Source organism: Schistocerca nitens, chromosome 6, assembly GCF_023898315.1.
Source record: "Schistocerca nitens isolate TAMUIC-IGC-003100 chromosome 6, iqSchNite1.1, whole genome shotgun sequence".
Classification (NCBI taxonomy): Eukaryota; Metazoa; Arthropoda; class Insecta; order Orthoptera; family Acrididae; genus Schistocerca; species Schistocerca nitens.
The window spans coordinates 373,112,315-373,136,740 of record NC_064619.1 but is presented as its reverse complement, the minus strand read 5'-3'; the positions used below and the strand labels follow the sequence as shown (position 1 = coordinate 373,136,740).

Below are 24,426 nucleotides of genomic sequence, written 5' to 3'. Positions count from 1 at the left end.
ATGATCTAATTAAAATTGACATCCACACCAACCAGAGATGAATTGGATGTCACTCTCATGTTGAATTTATGATCAGTAAATTTTGTAAATAAATTTAAAAGATAATAGTTTTGCAGTAAAAGTTGCTCTTTTTGACACTTTTAAGACCAGACTTGGGACAAAAATTTTCATTGCTCGTGTATACTGCTTTTAAACAATCAAATGAATTCATTATTTCATCTTTTCTGATCAAGTGTTTGATGCAAATAATCATATGCTCAGTTGTTGAGATGTGTATTGTACTCTGAAAATGTATATTTTTTAAATACAGTGAAGCCATTAAGTTTTTGTTTGTATTGCAATATACAAATTTTTTTTGGTATAATGGGTGACACATCTAGTCAGTAGAAATTGTTTAAAATATGTAGTCGTCCCATCTGTGGACGAATAAGTGATATTTAAAACTGCTGGTATGCCTGTTTCTTTGTGGGCTGATTGATATTTCGTTTTCAGATGAATTGTTTTAGTCTCATTTAGAAAGGTGTGTTGCAAGTAGCCGTTGAAGAACTAGGACGTGTCCCTCGTAGAGATTCTGTTGATATGCTCTGCTTTAGGATACAAAGAGATTCATAAATTGGAATTGAAGTAACTGTTGTGATTATGTTACTGTGCTTCACTGTTCTGTGATTGAAATTGTTTAGCATTTCATCTTGAAATAATGTTTGTTATTCTTGATCGTAGTTACAGAATGCTGTCTACATAACTAACTTGTGAAGATGACATTATTTGCTGATTTCTTGATTTATGTCTTTGTGTGAATCATATAATTCCAGGACATCACAAAACAAAATGTAACCAATTGGAGACTGATTTAGTGCTGACTATACACACATTACAATTTATCAATCCTTTTTTTTGGGCGGGGTCTTAAATTGGGCCATCTTTTCATAAATTACTAAGGCGTATCATTTCTTTGCTTTCCATCTATCAACTGTAACAAGTTAAAATAAATGTAAGATATTTGTGTTGCTTCATTGACAATGGTAAAAATAAGGGAGATTAGGATTTAGTGTCCTGTTGACAATGTGGTTATTAGAGATGCACTGTCGGACTGAAGTGGTCAGAAAATGGCTCACATGGGGAATTTTGTTATTATGATTATTACTGCAGAAAATATTTTTTACGCCATGATAGTGGAAGTTTGAACTCAGTTTCCACATTTGCAGAAAATAATGAAAAATTAAGGATGGGTTCACCTTTTTGCAAGTACACAAGTTATTGTTTCATTTGAACTCCCAAATGTGTTTCACCATATTTGTGGCATCGTCAGTGGGTTTTTTCTTTTATTTTACATTGTGTATGTCCTGTGGCTGCCCTTTAAAACCAGCCACTGGTCTAAATTAGTATACCTTGTCATCATTGCAGTATATGGGTGGTCCTGAGCAGTGTATGGTTTATATTTGTGTGCCAAGCATGTTTTTAGTGTTATTGTGTGGCTTGGACACATGTTTGACTGCAAAAAATTGCATTCTGATCAGAAACATGAATTTGTGCAAACAAATTGTGTGTCCAAGCCGCAACAACATAAGATGCAGTATTCATAAATGACTAGGAGAAAACATCAGTCCAACTACACAACAACACCAAATACATGCTTAGCACATACATACAAACCAGATACAGCTCAGGACTAGCGAAACACTGCAGTGATGACATGGTGTACCAGTTTAGATGTTTGGCTGATTTTTATTGGCAGCCACAGGACACACACACAGTGTAAAACTAAAGAAAAAAAGAAAAAAAGAAAAAAAAAACCACTGAGGATGGCACAGCTTTGGTGAAACCTGTTCCAGTGTAAAAACAAAATAATAATTCGTGTGCTTAGAAAAGACGCATCCATCCTTAATTCTTCATTATTTTTGACATTTCTACAAATTACAATGATTATTCATAAGGCTTGTGATCATTACTCTTCTCCCCACTTTGCTGATGTTCCTTTGAGATAGACATTATACATGTATTGAATTACAGCGAAGTGGTTGTACATCAGACCAAATTGCATGTTGAGCAGGGTCCTCCATTATTTAATTGTCCAAATTGGCAGGACCTGCCAAATTATACTGCCTGTAAGGACCCTTAACATTTAGAAAAGCTGTTCCTATGCCAGTGACATCAATTTTTTGTCTGTAGTATTGGCATAAGTTTTGATATACCATTTTGTTTGAAATTCAGTCACTGTCACACTTGAAGGTACTAGATATTCTGAGACAATCAACAGAAGGATTTTTCCAAAAATTTTAGCAAGTGTTGTTGCATCCTTCAGGTTACTATATTGACTTCTACAGTGCTGGAGTATGTAGTCTTTTTTTTTTAGTGTATTGTACATGTTCTTTTACTTTTGTTTTGCCTATTTGGTCATATGGTTGACAGATCACCATACCTGGATGAGAGAAAATTCAGCAGTATATGGAATAAAATTGGCTTCAAAACTACACTTCTGTATACATCTCAGTTTCTTATTTAAATGTTGTTTTCAGATAATTAACCAGTAGTACCATGAGAGGGACAGGAGCAGCAAAAAGTGCACATTATTCTATTGAAACCATAGAAATGATAACACTTGATTATTTTGTGTTGTAAACCTGTCATTTCTTTAGTAACTGTTATAGTTTTTTTCCAGATAAGGTGTAATTTCTCATACCGTAAAATACTGATAGTGGCTTTTTTTTTTTAATTTTTATTGCAATTATCTTTCTGGCAGAAAACTTCTTTAGGCTGAAAAAGAAGATGGGTGCAACATTGCCACCATCATCACTGTTTGATATTGCTCATCATACGGATAAACAGCTGCGTCACTACAGATACAGTCTTGTAACATTTTTGTCATCGCTTCTGTCATCAGCTTCGTTTGTTGCACAGGTACTTGATTTCTTTATCTATTTTAGTATTTTGTAAAATCTGCTACTCGTGCTGTAGAGATGGTTGCTGGGAGTAGCAGAATCAGCAGGTCACAAGATGGTGTATGAGTTTGGTGCGATGTTCACCTGTTTTGAGTTGCTACTAACCTTGGCCCACTATACAATGCAGTGGATACTGGCATTGTTGTCATCATTCCATGCCGAATTTCATTTCATATGTTGTTAACTTTGTGTGTAACATTTGTTTTTCTATCCATAAGCACATGGCGTGCAAAACTCAATGCTTTCTACTAACAAGTCAGGCTAGGTTGACTGTGAGGGAAATCTGCCTGTGCTGGTTGAATAACTTCAATTTATGTTGATTCGGCTATTTCCCGTTAGCCATTGCACTGAGTGTCTTAATTAAGGATGTGGATAATATTTGTTTCTGTGTTAATGTGTTTATATAGTTCCAAGATAGCATTTACTCCTGTGTACTTCTCTCTACCAAAGATAAAGTGATAGAGACAGTGCAAAGCTTGCAAATCATGATTTATTAATTAAAAATTTTTAAAGGCACAAGGAGATGGAAATAGACCAGTTGTTACTTTTGTGTTTGCTGTACAGCTGACAGACCCACTTAAAATAACACTTGTAACAGAGAAACTTGTAGCTTTTAAAAAGGAGATAGTAATTGTTTGCAGGAAGTTATAAAAGAGGAGTAGGCTCTGCTACTGATCTCGGGCTAAAAATGACCCATCCATTACAAGGTGAAAGGGAGACAGAGATGAAGGAATCTGTATCAGAGAAGTCAGATCTAATACATTATTAAGAACTACACCAGGTTCAATTCAGAGATGGTAGAAAGGACAGAGAGAGAAGTAAAGGTGGATTACAAAAGGAACAGGAAATGAAGAGTGGAAAGAAAATATCAATTAAATGGTAGAAAGAAAACGGAAAAGGTAAAGAAATAGGATAGGAGAAGAAAAACAGACTATTATATATATGATGGAGACAATTATAAAAGTAAATAATCAATTTGCTACTCACCACATAGTGGAGGTATTGAGTAGCAGACAGGCACAAAGAAAACCACAGCCCGTGCTTGGCACCCAGAGACAGAAGCCATGTGTGTACGAGTTGTGTGAATGTGTGAGAATTCTACTTTTGAGGAAGGACTCTGTCTGGAAGCTTAAATATTTCTACAATTCGTTTTCTTTGTGCCTGTGTATTACTCAATGCTTTCTTTATGTGGTAAGCAGCAGTCTACCCTTTCCATATTATCGTTGTTCCATACTGAACTTCTTACTGTTTAAATAATTAAATTATAATAGTTACCTTACTGGCGAGGGAGAGGGATGAGGATAGGCTAATACAGGCTGATTGTAAAACCAAAACTAGGTAAAAGGATATGTTGGAAAGCGAATTTCTGTCGGTAGATTTCAGGGAAACTAGTGTGGGTTGGAAGGATTGAAATGGTTTGGTATAGGAGGTATTAAGAGTCTCTTGAGTCATTCTTTGAATTAAGCTCAGCAACTGCAAAGAGGACATCTGCAAGGCGGACAGTCCTTTTGTGCCCATTCAGGCTATCTGCTAGTTTTTGGGTTAATACCTCTATAATAGAGAGCTATGCTATGGACATATGTCAGCTGATACGTAACATGACTATAGCCTGATTGAAATTACTTAATAGTTGACATCTGTTACTTACTGCAACAGTGTTGCCACATCGGCTGCTGGCTACCGCTTGGTTGTAGGTGATGAACCAACATGGCAGGTCACTTCACAAATGCTTAATATGTAATGCAGAGCAATGCTGGAAGTGGGGCCACCATGATGTTTACCAGAAATGCGGCCACCATGATGTTTGACAGAAATGCAAGATCTTCTGTTGACTGCTGATTTTAAGTGACCAATGACTGAACTGTTACAGTCAACTCATTTTGTAGCCCTGAATTTTAGCTCATGTCCTTACCTGACCACAACCTCGTGATGTGCAATGTCTCTGAGAAAACGGTAGTCAACAATCTGTGGCAGACCTAAAATCATGATTGCTTTTTTCACAGCAATTAAAATAAACCTCCACGAGCAAACTCAATACAGAAAAACTTCAGTTTCAGTGCTTAAAAAGAAAAACTAATTTCTCACCATCATTCAATTGTTACCTGAAACTATCCTCACACTGGCTTCATGAATTGCCACTTCACCAACAGAAGAACAGTTCTGATTGGCACTTATTGTAAATTACTGATGATACTGGCAGATTCCAAGTGAAGAAAGAAGATAGGAAGAAAAATGAGGGCAAATAAAAAAGCCAATACGATAATGAAAATAAGGCAGCAAGGTACTAGAAATTAAAAAAAAAATTAAATCAGTTAACTGAGTAAAAATAACAAAGAAGGTTTTTTTGATTAGATTGGGGGGGGGGGGGGAGGGAGGAAGTCCGCTGTGATACACGAGTTTCGAACCTACGACCTTCTACATGACAGGTTAATGCATAAACCCGTATGCTACAGCACTACAATACATAATGTTGTTATACTTATGACTCAGATATTCCAATGGCAACGGTGAATTTCAACCTTCAACCATTTGGGTTCACGTAATGTTGAGCAAAACTTTTCTTATGTAAACCTGTCTCTGTGATTATAGTAACTGTACACATGGCACTGAATCACATCTAGTGCAGCAGTATTCATTAGAGTTTGATTAGTGATAAGTGCTGTGTATGAAGTGCGAGTATATTGTTCCATTAGTGTGACGACTAGTGAGATAATGAATAAGGCTTATTTGGGAGACTCTCAAGTGGACATTGTGAGTAGAGAAGTAGTGTGTTTAAAGGGCTGTGGAACTACCAAATAAAAAGATTAAATTCCTTTTTTTCCAACACTTAGTTTGTATGAGAAAATTTACACTTCATGGATGTCCTGAAATGTTTTTCAGAGTATGATTGTGTTTGAATATTCAGTCAGTTTGGGCAAGCTGAAAACTAAGTAAGCCTGTATTAAATACATTGTTACACAGTCTTCCATTGTGTTTTGTAATGAACCAGTCCACTCTCAACAAATTTATACAGTATCAACCATGTTAATAAAGTTGGGAGCTATGGCTTTGTATTGTAACATGTTTTATGATAGGTTGTGGTTTTGAACATGACAATCACTGTCAACCTTAGCTTGGAAACAGCACTGTGTGGTAGTGTTGTATCCATCGCCGGATTCTGGATTAGTTTTACCTATAATTTTATATCATAAAGAAAGTGTCATTGTTGATCATGTTACAATATAAGGTGATTTCAGTTTTCAGTACACACATTTTTTGTTGTTAATAATTTTGCAAATCACAGCTATTTAAATATGTGCACAAAATATCATATATGCTGTGCCTGCACTGAGGTAGGGAGGCAAGCCTTGATCACTTTGCACCATTCCCATCCATGCAGCAGTCCATGTATGTGGCTGGACTTAGAAATTCTTCATATGTTGTTTGCTGTCTTTTATTCTCCATCTCCTTGTCTACCTCTTCCTCTGTCTTCACATCTACCATATATCTTGTCCCATCTGTCTCACCTCCCATTTACATCATCTCCCACCTGCCAACTACTGCCCACCTAACCATCTGCCTACCTCCCTCCTATCTCTGCTCACCCTCTGTTTGCTCTGGTTTTTCCATGTTGTTTGGGTTTCCCTTACCTTCTGTCTGCACTATCTCCTCCTGCTTCTTAAATCCCTTTTGCTGACTATCTACTTTTACCAACCCACCCTCTGTTTAAGCCACACGGACCTCTCCCTCTGCAAGACTGACCATCACTGTACACGTCTTCTTTTACTTTCCTCCCATCCTTGTGCCCCTTATCCTTCAAAGTCACAAAAGGGGTGCTCCTTTCTGGCAAGCCATTGGGAATGTGGGGAATGGTGCATGGCTGGGGAGACAAGGCATGAGAGATCTGTTCCTGGGCAAGGTGGGGATTTTGAACTTAGACTTGAAAGGCTTCAGTAAAATGCTCACCACTTTTGTATGGGGTCTGCTCGTCTCAGCAAAAGTGATGACTGTGGGTGGCTAGGCTCTATTGAAGGGGACTTATTGGAATGGAGTGTTTTTCAGATGACAGAGTGGAGGTTTTGTTGGTAACTGGCAAGTTTGACATGGATGGAATTACTAATGGAGCCATCCCTGAGGCAGAGATTGATATTGAGGAAGGTGGTTTGTTGGGCTGAGGAGGGCCAGGTAAAGTATATAGAGGAGAAAGTGTTAGGTTCTGAAGGAATGTGGATAGGGTATCCTTGCCCTCAATCGAAATCATAAACATGTCATTATTAAATCTGAACCATTTGAAGGGTTTGTGATAGCGGGACCGGGGGGGGGGGGGGGGGGGGGGGCTCTGTTACCTCTAGATGGCCTTTCAGTGGGTTGACATGGGATGTTGCTGTACCCATATGGAGATGCCCGTATTCATATGGACCTGCCCATGACTATACTACAAATTTGTTTCTCGATGACACCTTCAAAGGAGAAGTAATTGTGGATGAGAATATAGTTGGCCATGGAAACCAGGAAGGAGGTTCTTGGTTTGCAGTCACTTAGTTATAGGGAATGGTACTGTTCAGCAGTGGTGAGTCCGTGGGCATTGGGGATATTGTTATAGATGGAGGTGGCATTGACAGTAATGAGCAGGATGATCAGGTGGTATAGGGGCTGGAGCTGGGGAGAGTCAGCAGAGGAAATGGGTGGTGTCTTCTATATGTGACGGTAGGTTATAGATAATAAGCTGAAGATGTTGGTGTTCAAGAGCAGAGATATTGTCAGTGGGGACACAGTGATGAGGATGACTTAGAGAGCTTCATTTAATTTATCACAAAATTGCAACTCAGAGGAGTAGATCAAGAGAGAGAAATGGATAGGAAGTACCCAAGAGTAAAACTTTGAAGTTTTGGAGCATTGTCGTAATTTTCATTGTGCAGTTGTATTTGCATCAACTTCTTTGCTTTCCCTCATAACAGTATTTTAAAACATTCTATTTACTTGGTCTGTCTTCTTGCATTTGTTGTGTTCTGCACTTCTTTCTTCATCTGCAATACTCTTTACCTTCTCCTATCAGTTTAGTAAATGTTTTAGTGAATGTTCTTGTGTTGCCCTGTTTCCTTTTATTCTGGCAAGTTATCAACACTGTGGCTCCCACTTCCCCTCAATAAATGTAGCAGATACAGAATTGCATACAGTAATTCTAATTTACTGTGCAAGTATTACAAAGATCTACTGCCAAAGCTTCATCAAGACATAGAATAAAGAGATAATGAAGGTTTGTACAAATAGCTGATGAATACTGGACCTGGAAAACTTTTGTGTGTTTGTAAAAATTGTCCATTTTAGAAGTATATTTTACAATGCTGTTTTATGTGTAATGTGGATAGCAAATAATTGTACAATAAAGAAAAACTGCCCTGCTAAATTAGCAATAATAAACTGTTTCACTGTGCATTGTATTGTACACTACAGAATTTGCCAACTTCATGTAACAAGTATTTGTGATTAGCCATGATACCCCTTATTAGATATTATTTTTTCTATTTTAGCTCTTAAAAGATCTGAGACAAAATTACTAAAAGTGCGTTGAACTTCAACTTTCTCTTTACACAGCATAATTTTATTCTTTTCTAAAATTGTTAACTGTTAATTTTCTACTTGGTTATTTAGATTTATTTTTTACATTTTTTAAAACAGGTTGCTGCATTGACTGATGATGAAACTGTACAGCTTGAAAGTTTGTACAGAGAATTTATTGAAAATATCTTATGCCTTATTCAGTCTTGTGCTCAAGAAGCTGACATAAATTCAGGAAAAGCAACTGCAAAATACTGGAAAGTTAAACTAAACCAATGCTATGACATCCTAGATAAGGTGAGAAATATTCTCATTATAGTTCATATTTTGAAAACCATGATGAATATCTAATTTGCATGCAACGGAACTGTATCTGCACTGCCTGACAATAAAAGTGAAGTACACAGAAGATATGGTAGGATGTCAATGTAACTTTGTACAGATACACACCATCAGCGGGTATATAAATGATTGAGTTGCAGTTCTCTGTGACAGGTAGAATGGCCTCCAGATTGCATTAGTATTGTTCATGTTGGAATGTAATGTGCCTGTATTTATTGAAGTGTGGTAAGGAGGTGAACTATGTAAAGGTTTTGTGGTCACTGTTACTTAATATATATAAACTGCTTGACTTAAAAACAGCTTGTGAAATAACCTTGTTGCTTTATCTTGGGGCACTAGACTACTACTTTGAAGGTGCGATCGATGTCCGTACCAGCTAGAAATAAAATACCAACTGCTGCAAAAACAAATTCAAGTGCTGTTTCTTTATCACCTGTGTGCTACACCTCTGTAAGCAGTCATACTTTCCATGTTATAACTGATGAAAGCATTCAACTTTACAGGGTCACAATACATCTTAGTCTTTATTGTTTGCACTCTGTACATCAACCTTTGCTTTCTCTTGACCAGTAATGTCTTGACAATTATTACACCCAGTGTGATTCCATGGTCCATATCGATTCTCCTAGATGGGACGGTGTTATCAAACTGCTGCAACCAACAGATGCCTCCAATTGCAGGGAAACAGATGTCCATTGCCACTTGCTGTCATGATGCATAAAAAGAAAAGAATAATTCCACGCACACTGTGTGGCTCAAAACTGAACACTTACGTACTAAGAAAATGAGATCCTGTTCCCAAAGGACCAATACTCTTCACTTAACACCCCCCACCCCCACCTCCTGCTCTCTCTCTCTCTCTCTCTCTCTCTCTCTCTCTCTCTCTCTCTCTCTCTCCCCCCCTCTAACACACACACACACACACACACACACACACACACACACACTTAGACAAAGGATGTTGTGGCAACTCAATTATGTCAGCAACTAAACTATCCTCAGCTATTTTCCAAGTGACTTGATGCTTAACAAGGTAAATGGGAAATGGCCCAATGGCCCATAGATAGCAACTGTTAGATCCTGCAAAGCTTTTGGTATTACTGGATGTGGTCTGTTCGTCATATGTCTGAAATCCTCTTTTTGACACAATTTACATGTGCCTAAGATATGTTCTTTAAATGGTAAAATTGGTCACATGCCTAAAGCATTTCCTAATGCCAAAATGACCATATCCTTTGTTCGCAAACTAAATTAGGTCTTAACTGTGGATTTGGAAGTACACAACTTCCAGTGCAATGATTTTTCATTCACTTGTCAAAATTAGACCCCACCCTGTGTTAGCTGTGAATGCTTTTGCATTTCATGTAAATCCTCATGCTCACGCTATAATATCTTTTCTCCAAAATACCTGTCTGACTGCAGGTAATCTTTTATGTTTCAAACGAAGTGCCATACATCATTGTTGGTGTAACTGGCAGATAGAATATTAATTGTGAAATCACTCCAGGCCCCTCAGTTTTAGTCATTTTATTTGCTCCTAATGGTAATAGGGACAGAGCATTCTTTTTGAGGTCCTGTTTTGTATCTTATTTCTATCTGAAACTCTTGCAAAAATAACACCCATCTCATTAGGTAGCTGTGTAATAAACCTGCTTTCCATGAGGAATCCAATGGCTTAGTGATCTGTATAAATGACTACTTGTGAGCCCCATAGTAAAGCTTATAACAACAAAAACAATTAATTATTGATAAAATTATTTAAGTGTATGAATATAATAGAGGGAAACATTCCATGTGGGACAAATATATCTAAAAACAAAGATGATGTAACTTACCAAACGAAAGTGTTGGCATGTTGATAGACACACACACACACACACACACACACACACACACACACACACACACACAATCACAATTCAAGCTTTTGCAACCAACGGTTGCTTCGTCAGGAAAGAGGGAAGGAGAGGGAAAGAAGAAAGGATGTGGGTTTTAAGGGAGAGAGTAAGGAGTCATTCCAATCCCGGGAGCGGAAAGACTTACCTTAGGGGGAAAAAAGGACAGGTATACACTCGCTCGCACGCGCGCACACGCACGCACACACACGCGCACACACACACACACAGACACACACACACACACACACACACACACACACACACACATATCCATCCACACATATACAGACACAAGCAGACATTTGTAAAGGTGGATGGATATGTGTGTGTTTGCGAGTGTATACCTGTCCTTTTTTCCCCCTAAGGTAAGTCTTTCCGCTCCCGGGATTGGAATGACTCCTTACCCTCTCTCTTAAAACCCACATCCTTTCTTCTTTCCCTCTCCTCCCTCTTTCCTGATGAAGCGTTGGTTGCGAAAGCATGAATTTTGTGTGTGTGTTTGTGTTTGTTTGTGTGTCTATCAACATGCCAACGCTTTAGTTTGGTAAGTTACATCATATTTGTTTTTAGATATAAATTATTTAATTGGATAGATAAAAAAATTTACTCACCAAGCAGTGGCAGAACACACACAGGACGAGAAGGAGTCTTCTCCTTTACCTTTCTTTCTTCCCCTTCAACCCTTCTGCCTAAAGAAGGAGCCGCTGGCTCAGAAAGCTTGCCAATCACAACAGTCTTTTTTGTATGTGTTCTGCTGCTGCTTGGTGAGTAGACTTTTTTATATATCCAATTAAATAACCATATTGAAGTTTGGGAGTTTTGTATTCTTCATGCCATGACTAGTAACTCTTTTACTGTTGCTGCACAGTTAGGTTCATACTTGTCCAAATTTCTCCCAGGAAATGCTGTTGTATTGTTCTCAACTTTCTCTGGATTTCACTTGCCTTGGAAGAATTCACATGCATTCTGTATTTGGATGCATCAGTGGTGAGTTTGAATGGTTGGTTCTTGCTTGGATGTTTTAGAATCTGAACATTTACTAGAGCTCGTTTTATATTTTGAAATACACTACTGGCCATTAAAATTGCTACACCAAGAAGAAATGCAGATGATAAACGGGTATTCACTGGACAAATATATTATACTAGAACTGACATGTGATTACATTTTCACGCAATTTGGGTGTATAGATCCTGAGAAATCAGTACCCAGAACAACCACCTCTGGCCGTAATAACAGCCTTGATACGCCTGGGTATTGAGTCAAACAGAGATTGGATGGCGTGTACAGGTACAGCTGCCCATACAGCTTCCACACGATACCACAGTTCATCAAGAGTAGTGACTGGTGTATTGTGATGAGTCAGTTGCTCAGCCACCATTGACCAGATGTTTTCAATTGGTGAGAGATCTGGAGAATGTGCTGGTCAGGGCAGCAGTCGAACATTTTCTGTATCCAGAAAGGCCCGTACAGGACCTGCAACATGCGGTCGTGCATTATCCTGCTGAAATGTAGCGTTTAGCAGGGATCGAATGAAGGGTAGAGCCACGGGTCATAACACATCTGGAATGTAACGTCCACTGTTCAAAGTGCCGTCAATGCGAACAAGAGGTGACCGAGACTTGTAACCAATGGCACCCCATACCATCAACCCAGGTGATACGCTAGTATGGCGATGACGAATACACACTTCAAATGTGCGTTCACCGCGATGTCGCCAAACACGGATGCGACTATCATGATGCTGTAGACAGAACCTGGATTCATCTGAAAAAATTATGTTTTGCCATCCGTGCACCCAGGTTCGTTGTTGAGTACACGACCGCAGGCTCTCCTGTCTGTGATGCAGCGTCAAGGGTAACCGCAGCCGTGGTCTCTGAGCTGATAGTCCATGGTGCTGCAAACATCGTCGAACTGTTCATGCAGATGGTTGTTGTCCTGCAAACGTCACCATCTGTTGACTCAGGGATCGAGACGTGGCTGCACGATCCATTACAGCCATGTGCATAAGATGCCTGTGATCTCGACTGCTAGTGATACGAGACCATTGGGATCCACCACGGCATTTCGTATTACCCTCCTGAACCCACCGATTCCATATTCTGCTAACAGTCATACGATCTCGACCAACGCGAGCAGCAATGTCGCGATACAATAAATCACAATTGCGATAGGCTACAATCCGACCTTCATCAAAGTGGGAAACATGATGGTATGCATTTCTCCTCCTTACACGAGGCATCACAACAATGTTTCACCATGCAACACCGGTCAACTGCTGTTTGTGTATGAGAAATCAGTTGGAAACTTTCCTCATGTCAGCACGTTGTAGGTGTTGCCACCGGTGCCAACCTTGTATGAATGCTCTGAAAAGCTAATCATTTGTATATCACAGCATCTTCTTCCTGTCGGTTAAATTTCGTGTCTGTAGCATGTCATCTCCGTGGTGTAGCAATTTTAATGGTCAGTAGTGTACTTCCAGTTTCTCATATTCCATATCCATTTGGTTCATTGTTTGAGTGATGATAGAAGATTTGGATCATTAGTCGATTGTCACTTTATATATTGCCTATAAAATCTGATTAGATATAGGAATTAAGTTAAATTATTTACATTTTGCAGTCAGCGCAATCCTCCATTGCTCTTATTCATTTGGGATCAGGTTTCACCCCTTTTACCCCCATTGTGTGACCTGAAAACCTAAGTTCATATTTTCGAAAAATGTTCTTGGATTATTTTATTGTTATGCCCTGTTCATGCAACCTATTCAGAGGCACAGTGCTCTTGCCAGCACTTAGATACTATTAATGCATCATCCACATAAATAATCAAGTCTTGTGCTAGATCATCCCCTAATGCTTTATCTAGTATGCTTATAACCACTACTGAAATATTTAACCCAGAAGAGAGCACCCTAAATTGTTACAACTTCCCTTCAAGTAAGAAGGCAGTGTTAAGGTCGGAAATTGTTGTGACTGAACCTGCCAACAATCGTCTGGTCCATGGAGCTAAAAATTTTACTTGTTCAAATTTCTGTAACAGTTCCTCAGTGCGTGCTGAGCGATCTCTTTCAGTTGCTATAATGTTTATTTAACGTTCTGGTGTCCCAACAGCAGGTGAATACTCCTCCAGCTGGTTTACTTACCACCAACAGCAGTTTGTTTTTCACACTTTGACTGCATTCCATAATCCCATATGTTACCATCTTTAGAACTATTTCTTGTATCATTGACTAGAGTGCAGAAATGGAACAAGTATGTGTATAATGTTTGGGCTGCATACTCCATAAATCAAGGCACCACTGTTACATCAATGCCAACAGACTTACTTCGTTCCCACTGTAGTTCCATGAGTATGATGAGTCTGAGAACTGTGGCTCTGTGATCACTTCATACTTATCGACTTGTTCTCTCTTGCTGAAGCATGCAGTTGTGTGAGGTTAGTCGTGACTTGTTAGTACAGAAGATGAGTATACATAATCTTGCTGCTGTAAAGTAGCACTGACAAACAAAATGACCAATTGTCAGGCTCTGATGGCCTATTAATGAAGTTGTGCTACATGAGTTGTGGAGGATGCAAGACAAAAATTAATTGATGCAAAGTATACAATTGCACATGTGTTCTGTTAGAGGAGGAGTGAAATCTGGAATAATTTTCATGCTATATTTAATGCTTTAGACATAAAACGTACTAATTTCGTCCAATGCTCATTGCTAGTATAGAGCAACTAAATTTATGTCAAAACTTGGATACTAATTCCTGGGATATCATCGAGATGGCAGTGCATGTATCTAGGTGACTGTCTACCTGTGACCCAAATATTGCACCTATGACAATCAGTCTGTGTTCTTCATTGTTATTCTCCTCTTCTTATAATCACTGTTCTTGTGTAGGTACTTCACATGCAAATCCAACCCTGTGGGCTTACGTTGTATTATTGCATCATGGGGCCTGGCTCCTGCTCTAGCATATTTGATATTTCACAGCAACGAACTCGAAAACAATCTGTCTGATGAGACTTGGTTATCCATGTTATTTACCTTACTACAAGTGAGTGTGATTATTAACTTGATAAATTCCTAGGCGTCTCCCCGACCATTGTTTGGCCTGTTAATTTTACGGAACTTATATTTCTTTTATCCTATGGAATTTGGATAGATAACAGTTTTCCTCGTTGTTATTCTCCCGTTGATTTTTGTTTTGTGTATTGTCAGTGCATTCTTTATTTAGTGTAACTAAACCTTCAAGAAACTCCAAAAGATCATTCATCCATTGCCGATACTAAAATTCCCATCTCATATGGTAAGGCAATCTCTGCACTAAAGCTTTAAATGATTTTCTTTTAAGGAGCTTCTACATATTTAGATTTGTGAGATGCCATTCTACAGTTTTTTGTAACTACCCCAGGTGTTGGTATAACATTTGGGACTGAGTAACTCTAAAGCTAATGTTCTTGTGTACTGAATGATGAGTATTTTCTCTTATATTTCTCATGGAAATCTTCCCAGGAAATGATCCACTTTGAGGTAACTATGTGTGAAACCTATTTTTCTTGAATTGTCGCAACATTTAGGCAATGAGCTAGAAAATGCCCTCAAAAAATATGCCAGTTGTACTTCTCCCTCTGGTTTGATCTTTGGAAATTGCTTGGAAAAACATGTTTCATTTCCTGGTCGAAATTCCCATTAGTTGCTGTTTATTTAGCTCCTGTTCTTTTTTCTTGAGCTCATGCCAGGTTTTCTGGAATTCCTCTCCATACCTGCCTGATAGTGCCTCATACTGTGGTGTACTGACAGTTGATTAGATTTTCTTGTGTATCTTTTGATCCATTAAGTCAGCTACTCAATCCTCCAGTCTAGCAGAGGTGGAGCTGGGAATAATTGTTGCATCCGAATCTGTGGTTTGCTCTAATGCAGTTAATCTCTATTGTGCATTTGAGGTTTTAAAATCTTATTCCATAAATCCTTGTGTTTCTTTTATACCATTATTTACCCCATGAAATTGTTAATTGACCTCCTGTATCACTGTTTGTTTCCTATGCTTGTAACCCAGCTAATGAATTTATTGCAGTTTGCAATGCTGCAATCTTAACATTAACCTCTGTTTTTCTCATGGTGAGATTGTGGCGGTTTCTGGAGATAAGGGTGGCAGTGTGGTACTTATGTGCAAGACTCAAACTCCCCTTTTGGCTGTCGAACTTACTTGGAGCTGCTTCACCGATCTTGTCTCAGGATAACAGGCGGTGATATTCTGCTCAACTTCTTCTCTGAAGAACAGATGCTACTCTGGAGGAATTTGCTATACTTTAAAATAACTCGATACACTCGAGATTGCTTTGTGAACACTGTATTTTCATAATCCGCAGCAGTTTTCATACACTAAACATTTCTCGTAAGATCGACACCTTCCAGACCGACAGACTCTTATTACAATCATCTTTCAATACATACAATTTATAAATATCTCCAAGCTTAACAAGAAAACAGTCCCCACTTTACGGCAGTTAGCGAGAGAATGAATAAAAGTCTATTCTTTCAACAACCTTCAAATGTTTATACCAACAATGTTTTTTAATTTCACAGAGTACGATACGTTTACTCCATGGATGGTACATGTAACATCTCAGGCGGGCCCGTTGACTACCTGCTTGCGCCAATCGCCCATCTGATACACGTCCTTCCTGTACATACATAATTGTGGGGCAGTAGACACAGTTCTACTTTACCACCCTTATCTCTAAAACAACGTGTGTTCGAAAAGGTGAAAATTCGAATGTCTCTCGAGTTTTCTCCGAAATTCTTGAGGCACTACATATCCCCCTCCTTAGCTCGAACACATAATATTTTTTACATGTTCATTATTTACAATTTTATTGTATACCAATTCTGACCATTTTAGTATATGCTGTAGCGTAATGAACCACAAGGTGTTTCTCCTTATACTCTGTAACCAATGTACATCAACCATGATGTAATATTGTCGTCATAACCATAACCTCCCCCCATGAACCATGGACCTTGCCATTGGTGGGGAGGCTTGCGTGCCTCAGCGATACAGATGGCCGTACCGTAGGTGCAACCACAACGGAGGGGTATCTGTTGAGAGGCCAGACAAACATGTGGTTCCTGAAGAGGGGCAGCAGCCTTTTCAGTAGTTGCAGGGGCAACAGTCTGGATGATTGACTGATCTGGCCTTGTAACATTAACCAAAATGGCCTTGCTGTGCTGGTACTGCGAACGGCTGAAAGCAAGGGGAAACTACAGCTGTAATTTTTCCCGAGGACATGCAGCTTTACTGTATGATTAAATGATGATGGCGTCCTCTTGGGTAAAATATTCCGGAGGTAAAATAGTCCCCCATTTGGATCTCCGGGCGGGGACTACTCAAGAGGAGGTCGTTATCAGGAGAAAGAAAACTGGCATTCTACGGATAGGAGCGTGGAATATCAGATCCCTTAATCGGGCAGGTAGGTTAGAAAATTTAAAAAGGGAAATGGATAGGTTAAAGTTAGATATAGTGGGAATTAGTGAAGTTCGGTGGCGGGAGGAACAAGACTTTTGGTCAGGTGATTACAGGGTTATAAATACAAAATCAAATAGGGGTAATGCAGGAGTAGGTTTAATAATGAATAAAAAAATAGGAGTGCGGGTTAGCTACTACAAGCAGCATAGTGAACGCATTATTGTGGCCAAGATAGACACAAAGCCCATGCCTACTACAGTAGTACAAGTTTATATGCCAACTAGCTCTGCAGATGATGAAGAAATTGATGAAATGTATGACGAGATAAAAGAAATTATTCAGGTAGTGAAGGGAGACGAAAATTTAATAGTCATGGGTGACTGGAATTCGTCAGTAGGAAAAGGTAGAGAAGGAAACATAGTAGGTGAATATGGATTGGGGGGAAGAAATGAAAGAGGAAGCCGCCTTGTAGAATTTTGCACAGAGCATAACTTAATCATAGCTAACACTTGGTTCAAGAATCATAAAAGAAGGTTATATACCTGGAAGAATCCTGGAGATACTAAAAGGTATCAGATAGATTATATAATGGTAAGGCAGAGATTTAGGAACCAGGTTTTAAATTGTAAGACATTTCCAGGGGCAGATGTGGATTCTGACCACAATCTATTGGTTATGAACTGCAGATTGAAACTGAAGAAACTGCAAAAAGGTGGGAATTAAAGGAGATGGGACCTGGATAAACTGAAAGAACCAGAGGTTGTAGAGAGTTTCAGGGAGAGCATAAGGGAACAATTGACAGGAATGGGGGAAAGAAATACAGTAGAAGAAGAATGGGTAGCTCTGAGGGATGGAGTAGTGAAGGCAGCAGAGGATCAAGTAGGTAAAAAGACGAGGGCTAATAGAAATCCTAGGGTAACATAAGAAATATTGAATTTAATTGATGAAAGGAGAAAATATAAAAATGCAGTAAATGAAGCAGGCAAAAAGGAATACAAACGTCTCAAAAATGAGATCGACAGGAAGTGCAAAATGGCTAAGCAGGGCTGGCTAGAGGACAAATGTAGGATGTAGAGGCTTGTCTCACTAGGGGTAAGATAGATACTGCCTACAGGAAAATTAAAGAGACCTTTGGAGAAAAGAGAACCACTTGTGTGAATATCAAGAGCTCAGATGGAAACCCAGTTCTAAGCAAAGAAGGGAAGGCAGAAAGGTGGAAGGAGTATATAGAGGGTTTATACAAGGGCTATGTACTTGAGGACAATATTATGGAAATGGAAGAGGATGTAGATGAAGATGAAATGGGAGATAAGATACTGCGTGAAGAGTTTGACAGAGCACTGAAGGACCTGAGTTGAAACAAGGCCCCGGGATTAGACAACATTCCATTAGAACTACTGATGGCCTTGGGAGAGCCAGTCATGACAAAACTCTACCATCTGGTGAGCAAGATGTATGAGACAGGCGAAATACCCACAGACTTCAAGAAGAATATAATAATTCCAATCCCAAAGAAAGCAGGTGTTGACAGATGTGAAAATTACCGAACTATCAGTTTAATAAGTCACAGCTGCAAAATACTAACGCGAATTCTTTACAGGCGAATGGAAAAACTGGTAGAAGCGGACCTCGGGGAAGATCAGTTTGGATTCCGTGGAAATGTTGGAACACGTGAGGCAATACTAACCTTACGACTTATCTTAGAAGAAAGATTAAGAAAAGGCAAACCTACGTTTGTAGCATTTGTAGACTTAGAGAAAGCTTTTGACAATGTTAACTGGAATACTCTCTTTCAAATTCTGAAGGTGGCAGGGATAAAATACAGGGAGCGAAAGGCTATTTACAATTAGTACAGAAACCAGATTGCAGTTATAAGAGTCGAGGGGCATGAAAGGGAAGCAGTGGTTGGGAAAGGAGTGAGACAGGGTTGTAGCCTCTCCCCGATGTTATTCAATCTGTATATTGAGCAAGCAGTAAAGGAAACAAAAGAAAAATTCGGAGTAGGTATTAAAATTCATGGAGAAGAAGTAAAAACTTTGAGGTTCGCCGATGACATTGTAATTCTGTCAGAGACAGCAAAGGGCTTGGAAGAGCAGTTGAACGGAATGGACAGTGTCTTGAAAGGAGGATATAAGATGAACATCAACAAAAGCAAAACGAGGATAATGGAATGTAGTCAAATTAAATCGGGTGATGCTGAAGGGATTAGATTAGGAAATGAGACACTTAAAGTAGTAAAGGAGTTTTGCTATTTAGGGAGCAAAATAACTGATGATGGTCGAAGTAGAGAGGATATAAAATGTAGACTGGCAATGGCAAGGAAAGCGTTTCTGAAGAAGAGAAATTTGTTAACATCGAGTATAGATTTAAGTGTCAGGAAGTCGTTTCTGAAAGTATTTGTATGGAGTGCAGCCATGTATGGAAGTGAAACATGGACGATAACCAGTTTGGACAAGAAGAGAATAGAAGCTTTCGAAATGTGGTGCTACAGAAGAATGCTGAAGATAAGGTGGGTAGATCACGTAACTAATGAGGAGGTATTGAATAGGATTGGGGAGAAGAGAAGTTTGTGGCACAACTTGACTAGAAGACGGGATCGGTTGGTAGGACATGTTTTGAGGCATCAAGGGATGACAAATTTAGCATTGGAGGGCAGCGTGGAGGGTAAAAATCGTAGAGGGAGACCAAGAGATCACGACACTAAGCAGATTCAGAAGGATGTAGGTTGCAGTAGGTACTGGGAGATGAAGAAGCTTGCACAGGATAGAGTAGCATGGAGAGCTGCATCAAACCAGTCTCGGGACTGAAGACCACAACAACAACAACAACAACAACAACAACCATAAATACTCTCAGCTCTTACCTATATCAATATCCCTGTACATGACCATGAATACTCATCCGTACATACCTTTATGTAATGTGGAACCGTCAACTCACATGACCATGTGCGCATACCTATCGCTGTGTGCACAATTTTCCCCCTCCAACACATGACAGTTCTACATTACCTTAAACTGTATTCCCCCTGTTTGCAAATTTGTATTTCACTGTTGGTATGTGTATGGGTAGTCGTGTAGCTTGATTCTTCGGATGGCTTATGTAAAATAAGTTGAAGGTTATAGAAAACCACGGAAATTGAGAAGGACTTCAGCGATAGAAGTGTGTGCATATGGACAGAGGGAAAGATAGGCTGGTAGTCAAAGAGAAGTAAGAAAGGAAAAATTAGAAATGGTTGCTAAGATCGAAGAAGAGAAAGATGATAGCCCCAAAGACAGGAAACCCTTCCCACCCACCTTCCCCAGAATCCCCACGTCACCGGTACTTGAATGAGAAGCTGGAGGAGGTATGATGTTAAATGCCTCCTGCAGAACGGACATTGTCACCTTCACCTTTGAAGTCCCTGGGAAAAAATCTTAGCAACTCCTGCGGAATGGCAAATGGTGAAGAATCAGTTATACTTGTCTGCGAGGGTTGTGTGAAAGACGTAGTGTGTGTGTGTGTGTGTGTGTGTGTGTGTGTGTGTGTGTTAACCTTGTGTTCCTACACTACCCACTCCCTTTCAAAATCAATACAAACCCTCCCCATTCATATCACATTTTGCAAAAGGTATAAATTATTCTATATATTATGTATCATATCATTGTAAATAGAAATCATATATCATATCATATTGTGTGTCATATCATCATAAATAGAAATTATATATCATACCTTATTATGTATTATATCATCACACCCCGTATCGTATCACACACATCACTTTTACATCGAGACTAGAGCAGAGCAAGCTGCCTGTTCATATATTATGATATATTACCTAATGCTTCAGTCTTGACTCGTTATAATAACCCAGTTCATCACAGTGAATATAGAATATACAGCAGGGACTTATAGCACCCGTAAACCAAGTAAGACTGAGTATAATGCCAAGACCACTTCCAGCTACCTCCACAAGGAGGAGTATGACCCAGATATCAGTGATGTGCTGCAACGCTTGATTGTTTGCCCCGTTAAGACAAGTACTGAAACTGAAGTTTATGACAGTATAATAGGATGAGAACAGAATAAAGGATAGTATAAGACTTGAAGAGAATCCAGTGTGGGAAAACGAGTTTAAGGAAGTAACACCAAACCCAACTCGGGATCTGATGGTTGTCACTCCACCCATTAACACGGATTGTTAATGTCCCTGGCGAACAGATGTGACTCCGCCCGGATCCCATGGATCTGATAACCTCACTTAAACAAGTGCATACCAGTACTTTTCATTAAATTTTATGTGAAGGTCTCCCCACAATGAAACAATCACCCCTTTACTACATAACACCACATTAGGAAAAATTATTTTATGTTGTAATCTGTCCTGGACAAGTTTGAATTCTTTCCACGTATTGTCTACAACCTTGTTAGCATCAACAAGTTCCGATGCTAAACATGGTGGAACATTATCTGTTTACCGTCTTGGCCACTTTCCGGTTAATTAATTCCACTACTTGTTCCTCCAGACTGCTTATATTTATAATGTCTGAGGTTGCTAGTTTTTCCTTAAAATCTCTCTCTACTGCACCTACATGACTTTTGACCCCTGCAATTTGCTATTGGACAATAGGGAACAATTTGTCTTGTTGTTCAATGGAATTATTTAAAGTATGTAACCTTTGTTTCACTGCGTCGAATGTAACGTTACACACATTTTGAAATGATCCTAATTTTTCATTACACTCTGACTCTACACTACTGCACTTGTCTTTGATGTCAAATTCTAGTTTCTTGGTCAAATTCTGTAATTGTTCCTCCTGTCTTTGGTTAAATTCAGTAAATAATTGATTAACATGAGTATTTAAAGAACTGGGTAGTTCACACTTTAAATCTACTTTCAGATTCTCGACTTTATTGTTCAGAGTATCAAATTCTGTTCTTAACAGACTTAAACTTTCATTCTCAGCGTCTAATTTACAATTTAGTTGGGTATTCACTGAATCTAACATAAGGCTTAAATTCACACTTAGTTCATCTTTCAAAGAAGCATTTTGTGCTTTAATTAAATTTACTAATTCAGACTAGTCTGGCATTTCCCTAGTCGCTCTGTTAGCCGTGACTGGTTCTGCTAATTGTTGCTCTTGTTTCTTACTCATCTTGCTTCTAGCTCTTGTCAGCATTAAAGAAAAACAATCACATCTATAAATAATAACCACCTTAGTTCACATTGAAATAGTTATTATTTTGAGCTCGCCCGGCATAAGATTTTAGGCTGCGTCGATGAGGTGTAAGAATGGCACCGGTGAACTACATGGGCACCTGCATTGTCACACGTTGGTAGCGGCGTCGGCGGGTGCTAAGTCAGGAACTCAAGTGGCAACCAGCAACGATAGTGTCCGCTGGTTACTGCATCAGCATTGGCTGGTTACTGCGTCGGCGTCGACTGGTTACTGCGTCGGCGTCGACTGGTTACTGCGTTGGGTGGTTACTGCATGTGTGAGAATTATTCTCCCCACACCCAATCTTCATGATCGGATCTTGCTGACCAATTTCTTCATTTTGTTATTATGGGTTGCTATGGCAACTCTCAACTTTTTCTTACCTCAGTCTCCTTTAAAAAAAAAAAAAAAAAAAAAAAAAAAAAAATTCCTCCTTTTCATGTCCTGCTCACTTTGGTCACCACGTTCTGGTGGTTAAAAATAATATCTTCTTATTTCAATAATTGGATGATGATGTATATCAACTTCAATGTCAGCATACTTGTTGATTAACACTATATTACACTTGTATCTCGCTATATCGTACTCTTCTCTCGAGGTTGAGAAACACAATTAATCAATTATATAAATGAGTTGGCGTAATAACCTCTAGTAAATTCCAGAAAAATAATTCATTATTATGGCAAGGCACACATTAGGACCTTACGTGAGAGTACATGAATGAATGAATAAGTTCAGTTTTCACATATTGGAATCATTTTTCGTGAGTCCGCGAAGGAACTATCACGATCATTTGTCTATAAATACTGTCTATAATTAACTCAAAAGTTTAACACGATAACTCTGTGCTTTACTAGAGTAAGTGAGAGAATGAATAAGTCTCTTCTTCCAACAACCTTCAGATGTTCAATTGTGGGGCAGTAGACATAGTTCTACTTTACCACCCTTACGTGTAAATTAACGTGTGTTCGATACGGTGAAAATACAAGTGTCTCTAGAATTTTCTCCGAAATTCTTGAGGCACTACGAGATTTCTTAATACGTGCTTTCTAAACTCACATTTGTCTCGACAGTAGTGCTCATGCTAGTAGAAAATTTGGTTTTTAAGTTGGTAATGCAGGAAGTTCAAGTTTTGATAATTGATATTTGAGCTTTACATCATCTATACTCTTACTCAAGTTCTTCAACCATTCCAGGGCATTTACCTCAGTGCCTCTTTTTATTACTGGCATGCACTTACAAAATCAGTGCACGATCACAAGGTTCTAATTTTGGGAAAAAACAACAATAGAGAGAGAGAGAGAGAGAGAGAACGAACTTTAATTACTCAAACCTGTTGTGGGTGCTGTCCTACCCACTACTGGGGTGTTATTATTTGCTCCTTTAATGGAGTCACTGTGGAGGGATTCAGCAATTTCTCCAACAAATGTACTTTTTGTAGAATTTGTTTAGTTTCAGCACAAATAACTGTTTATACACTGTCACAAATCCAAGTTGTTACCTGCACTGCTAGAAATGACGACATTGTGTTACATCGAAACTTTTCTTCTTTGATACTTTATTTTTGTTTTAAAACAAACTTATTTCCTTTTCTCAATTTAATCTTCTCATTATCTGGCACAGACCCCTGCTTCAAAGGGTGCTAGAATGGGATTTAATGTGCCTAATTTGTTCGGGTGTGGTAAGGAGGAGGACTAGGTAAAAGTTTTGTGGTTGCCATTCATTATTTATATTAACTGTGTAACTTGAGAACAGGTCTCTTCGTCAACCATCACTTTCTTCTTGCATGGTTCTGTGGTCTGCAGAAAATCTCGTAGGTGGGAGCATTATCATGGAATAACCGCTACAGGCAGCAGGTGTCCCCAAGTGCATGGATACAGAGGTCCCTCATCCTGCCTTGCAGATACGCTATGTCCACTCTCACTTTCATGACATGCACAAAAGAAACGAAAAATTCCTAGCACAATATGTGGCCCATAGCCAAACACATACTTAATAAGATGCTTGACAAAAGGCACGACTATGCGTTATTGGTTAGAGAGAGAG

The 24,426-nt window shown here is 39.0% G+C and overlaps 1 protein-coding gene across 1 annotated transcript in view; it reads left to right on the top strand.

Moving 5' to 3' along the window:
• Positions 1-24,426, top strand: part of LOC126263641 (HEAT repeat-containing protein 1) — a 291,901-nt gene that overhangs the window by 194,647 nt on the left and 72,828 nt on the right. Inside the window, exons 17-18 of the mRNA XM_049960733.1 lie at positions 2,741-2,898; positions 8,598-8,774. Coding sequence (XP_049816690.1) covers positions 2,741-2,898; positions 8,598-8,774 — 335 coding nt within the window. The remainder of the gene's footprint in view (positions 1-2,740; positions 2,899-8,597; positions 8,775-24,426) is intronic.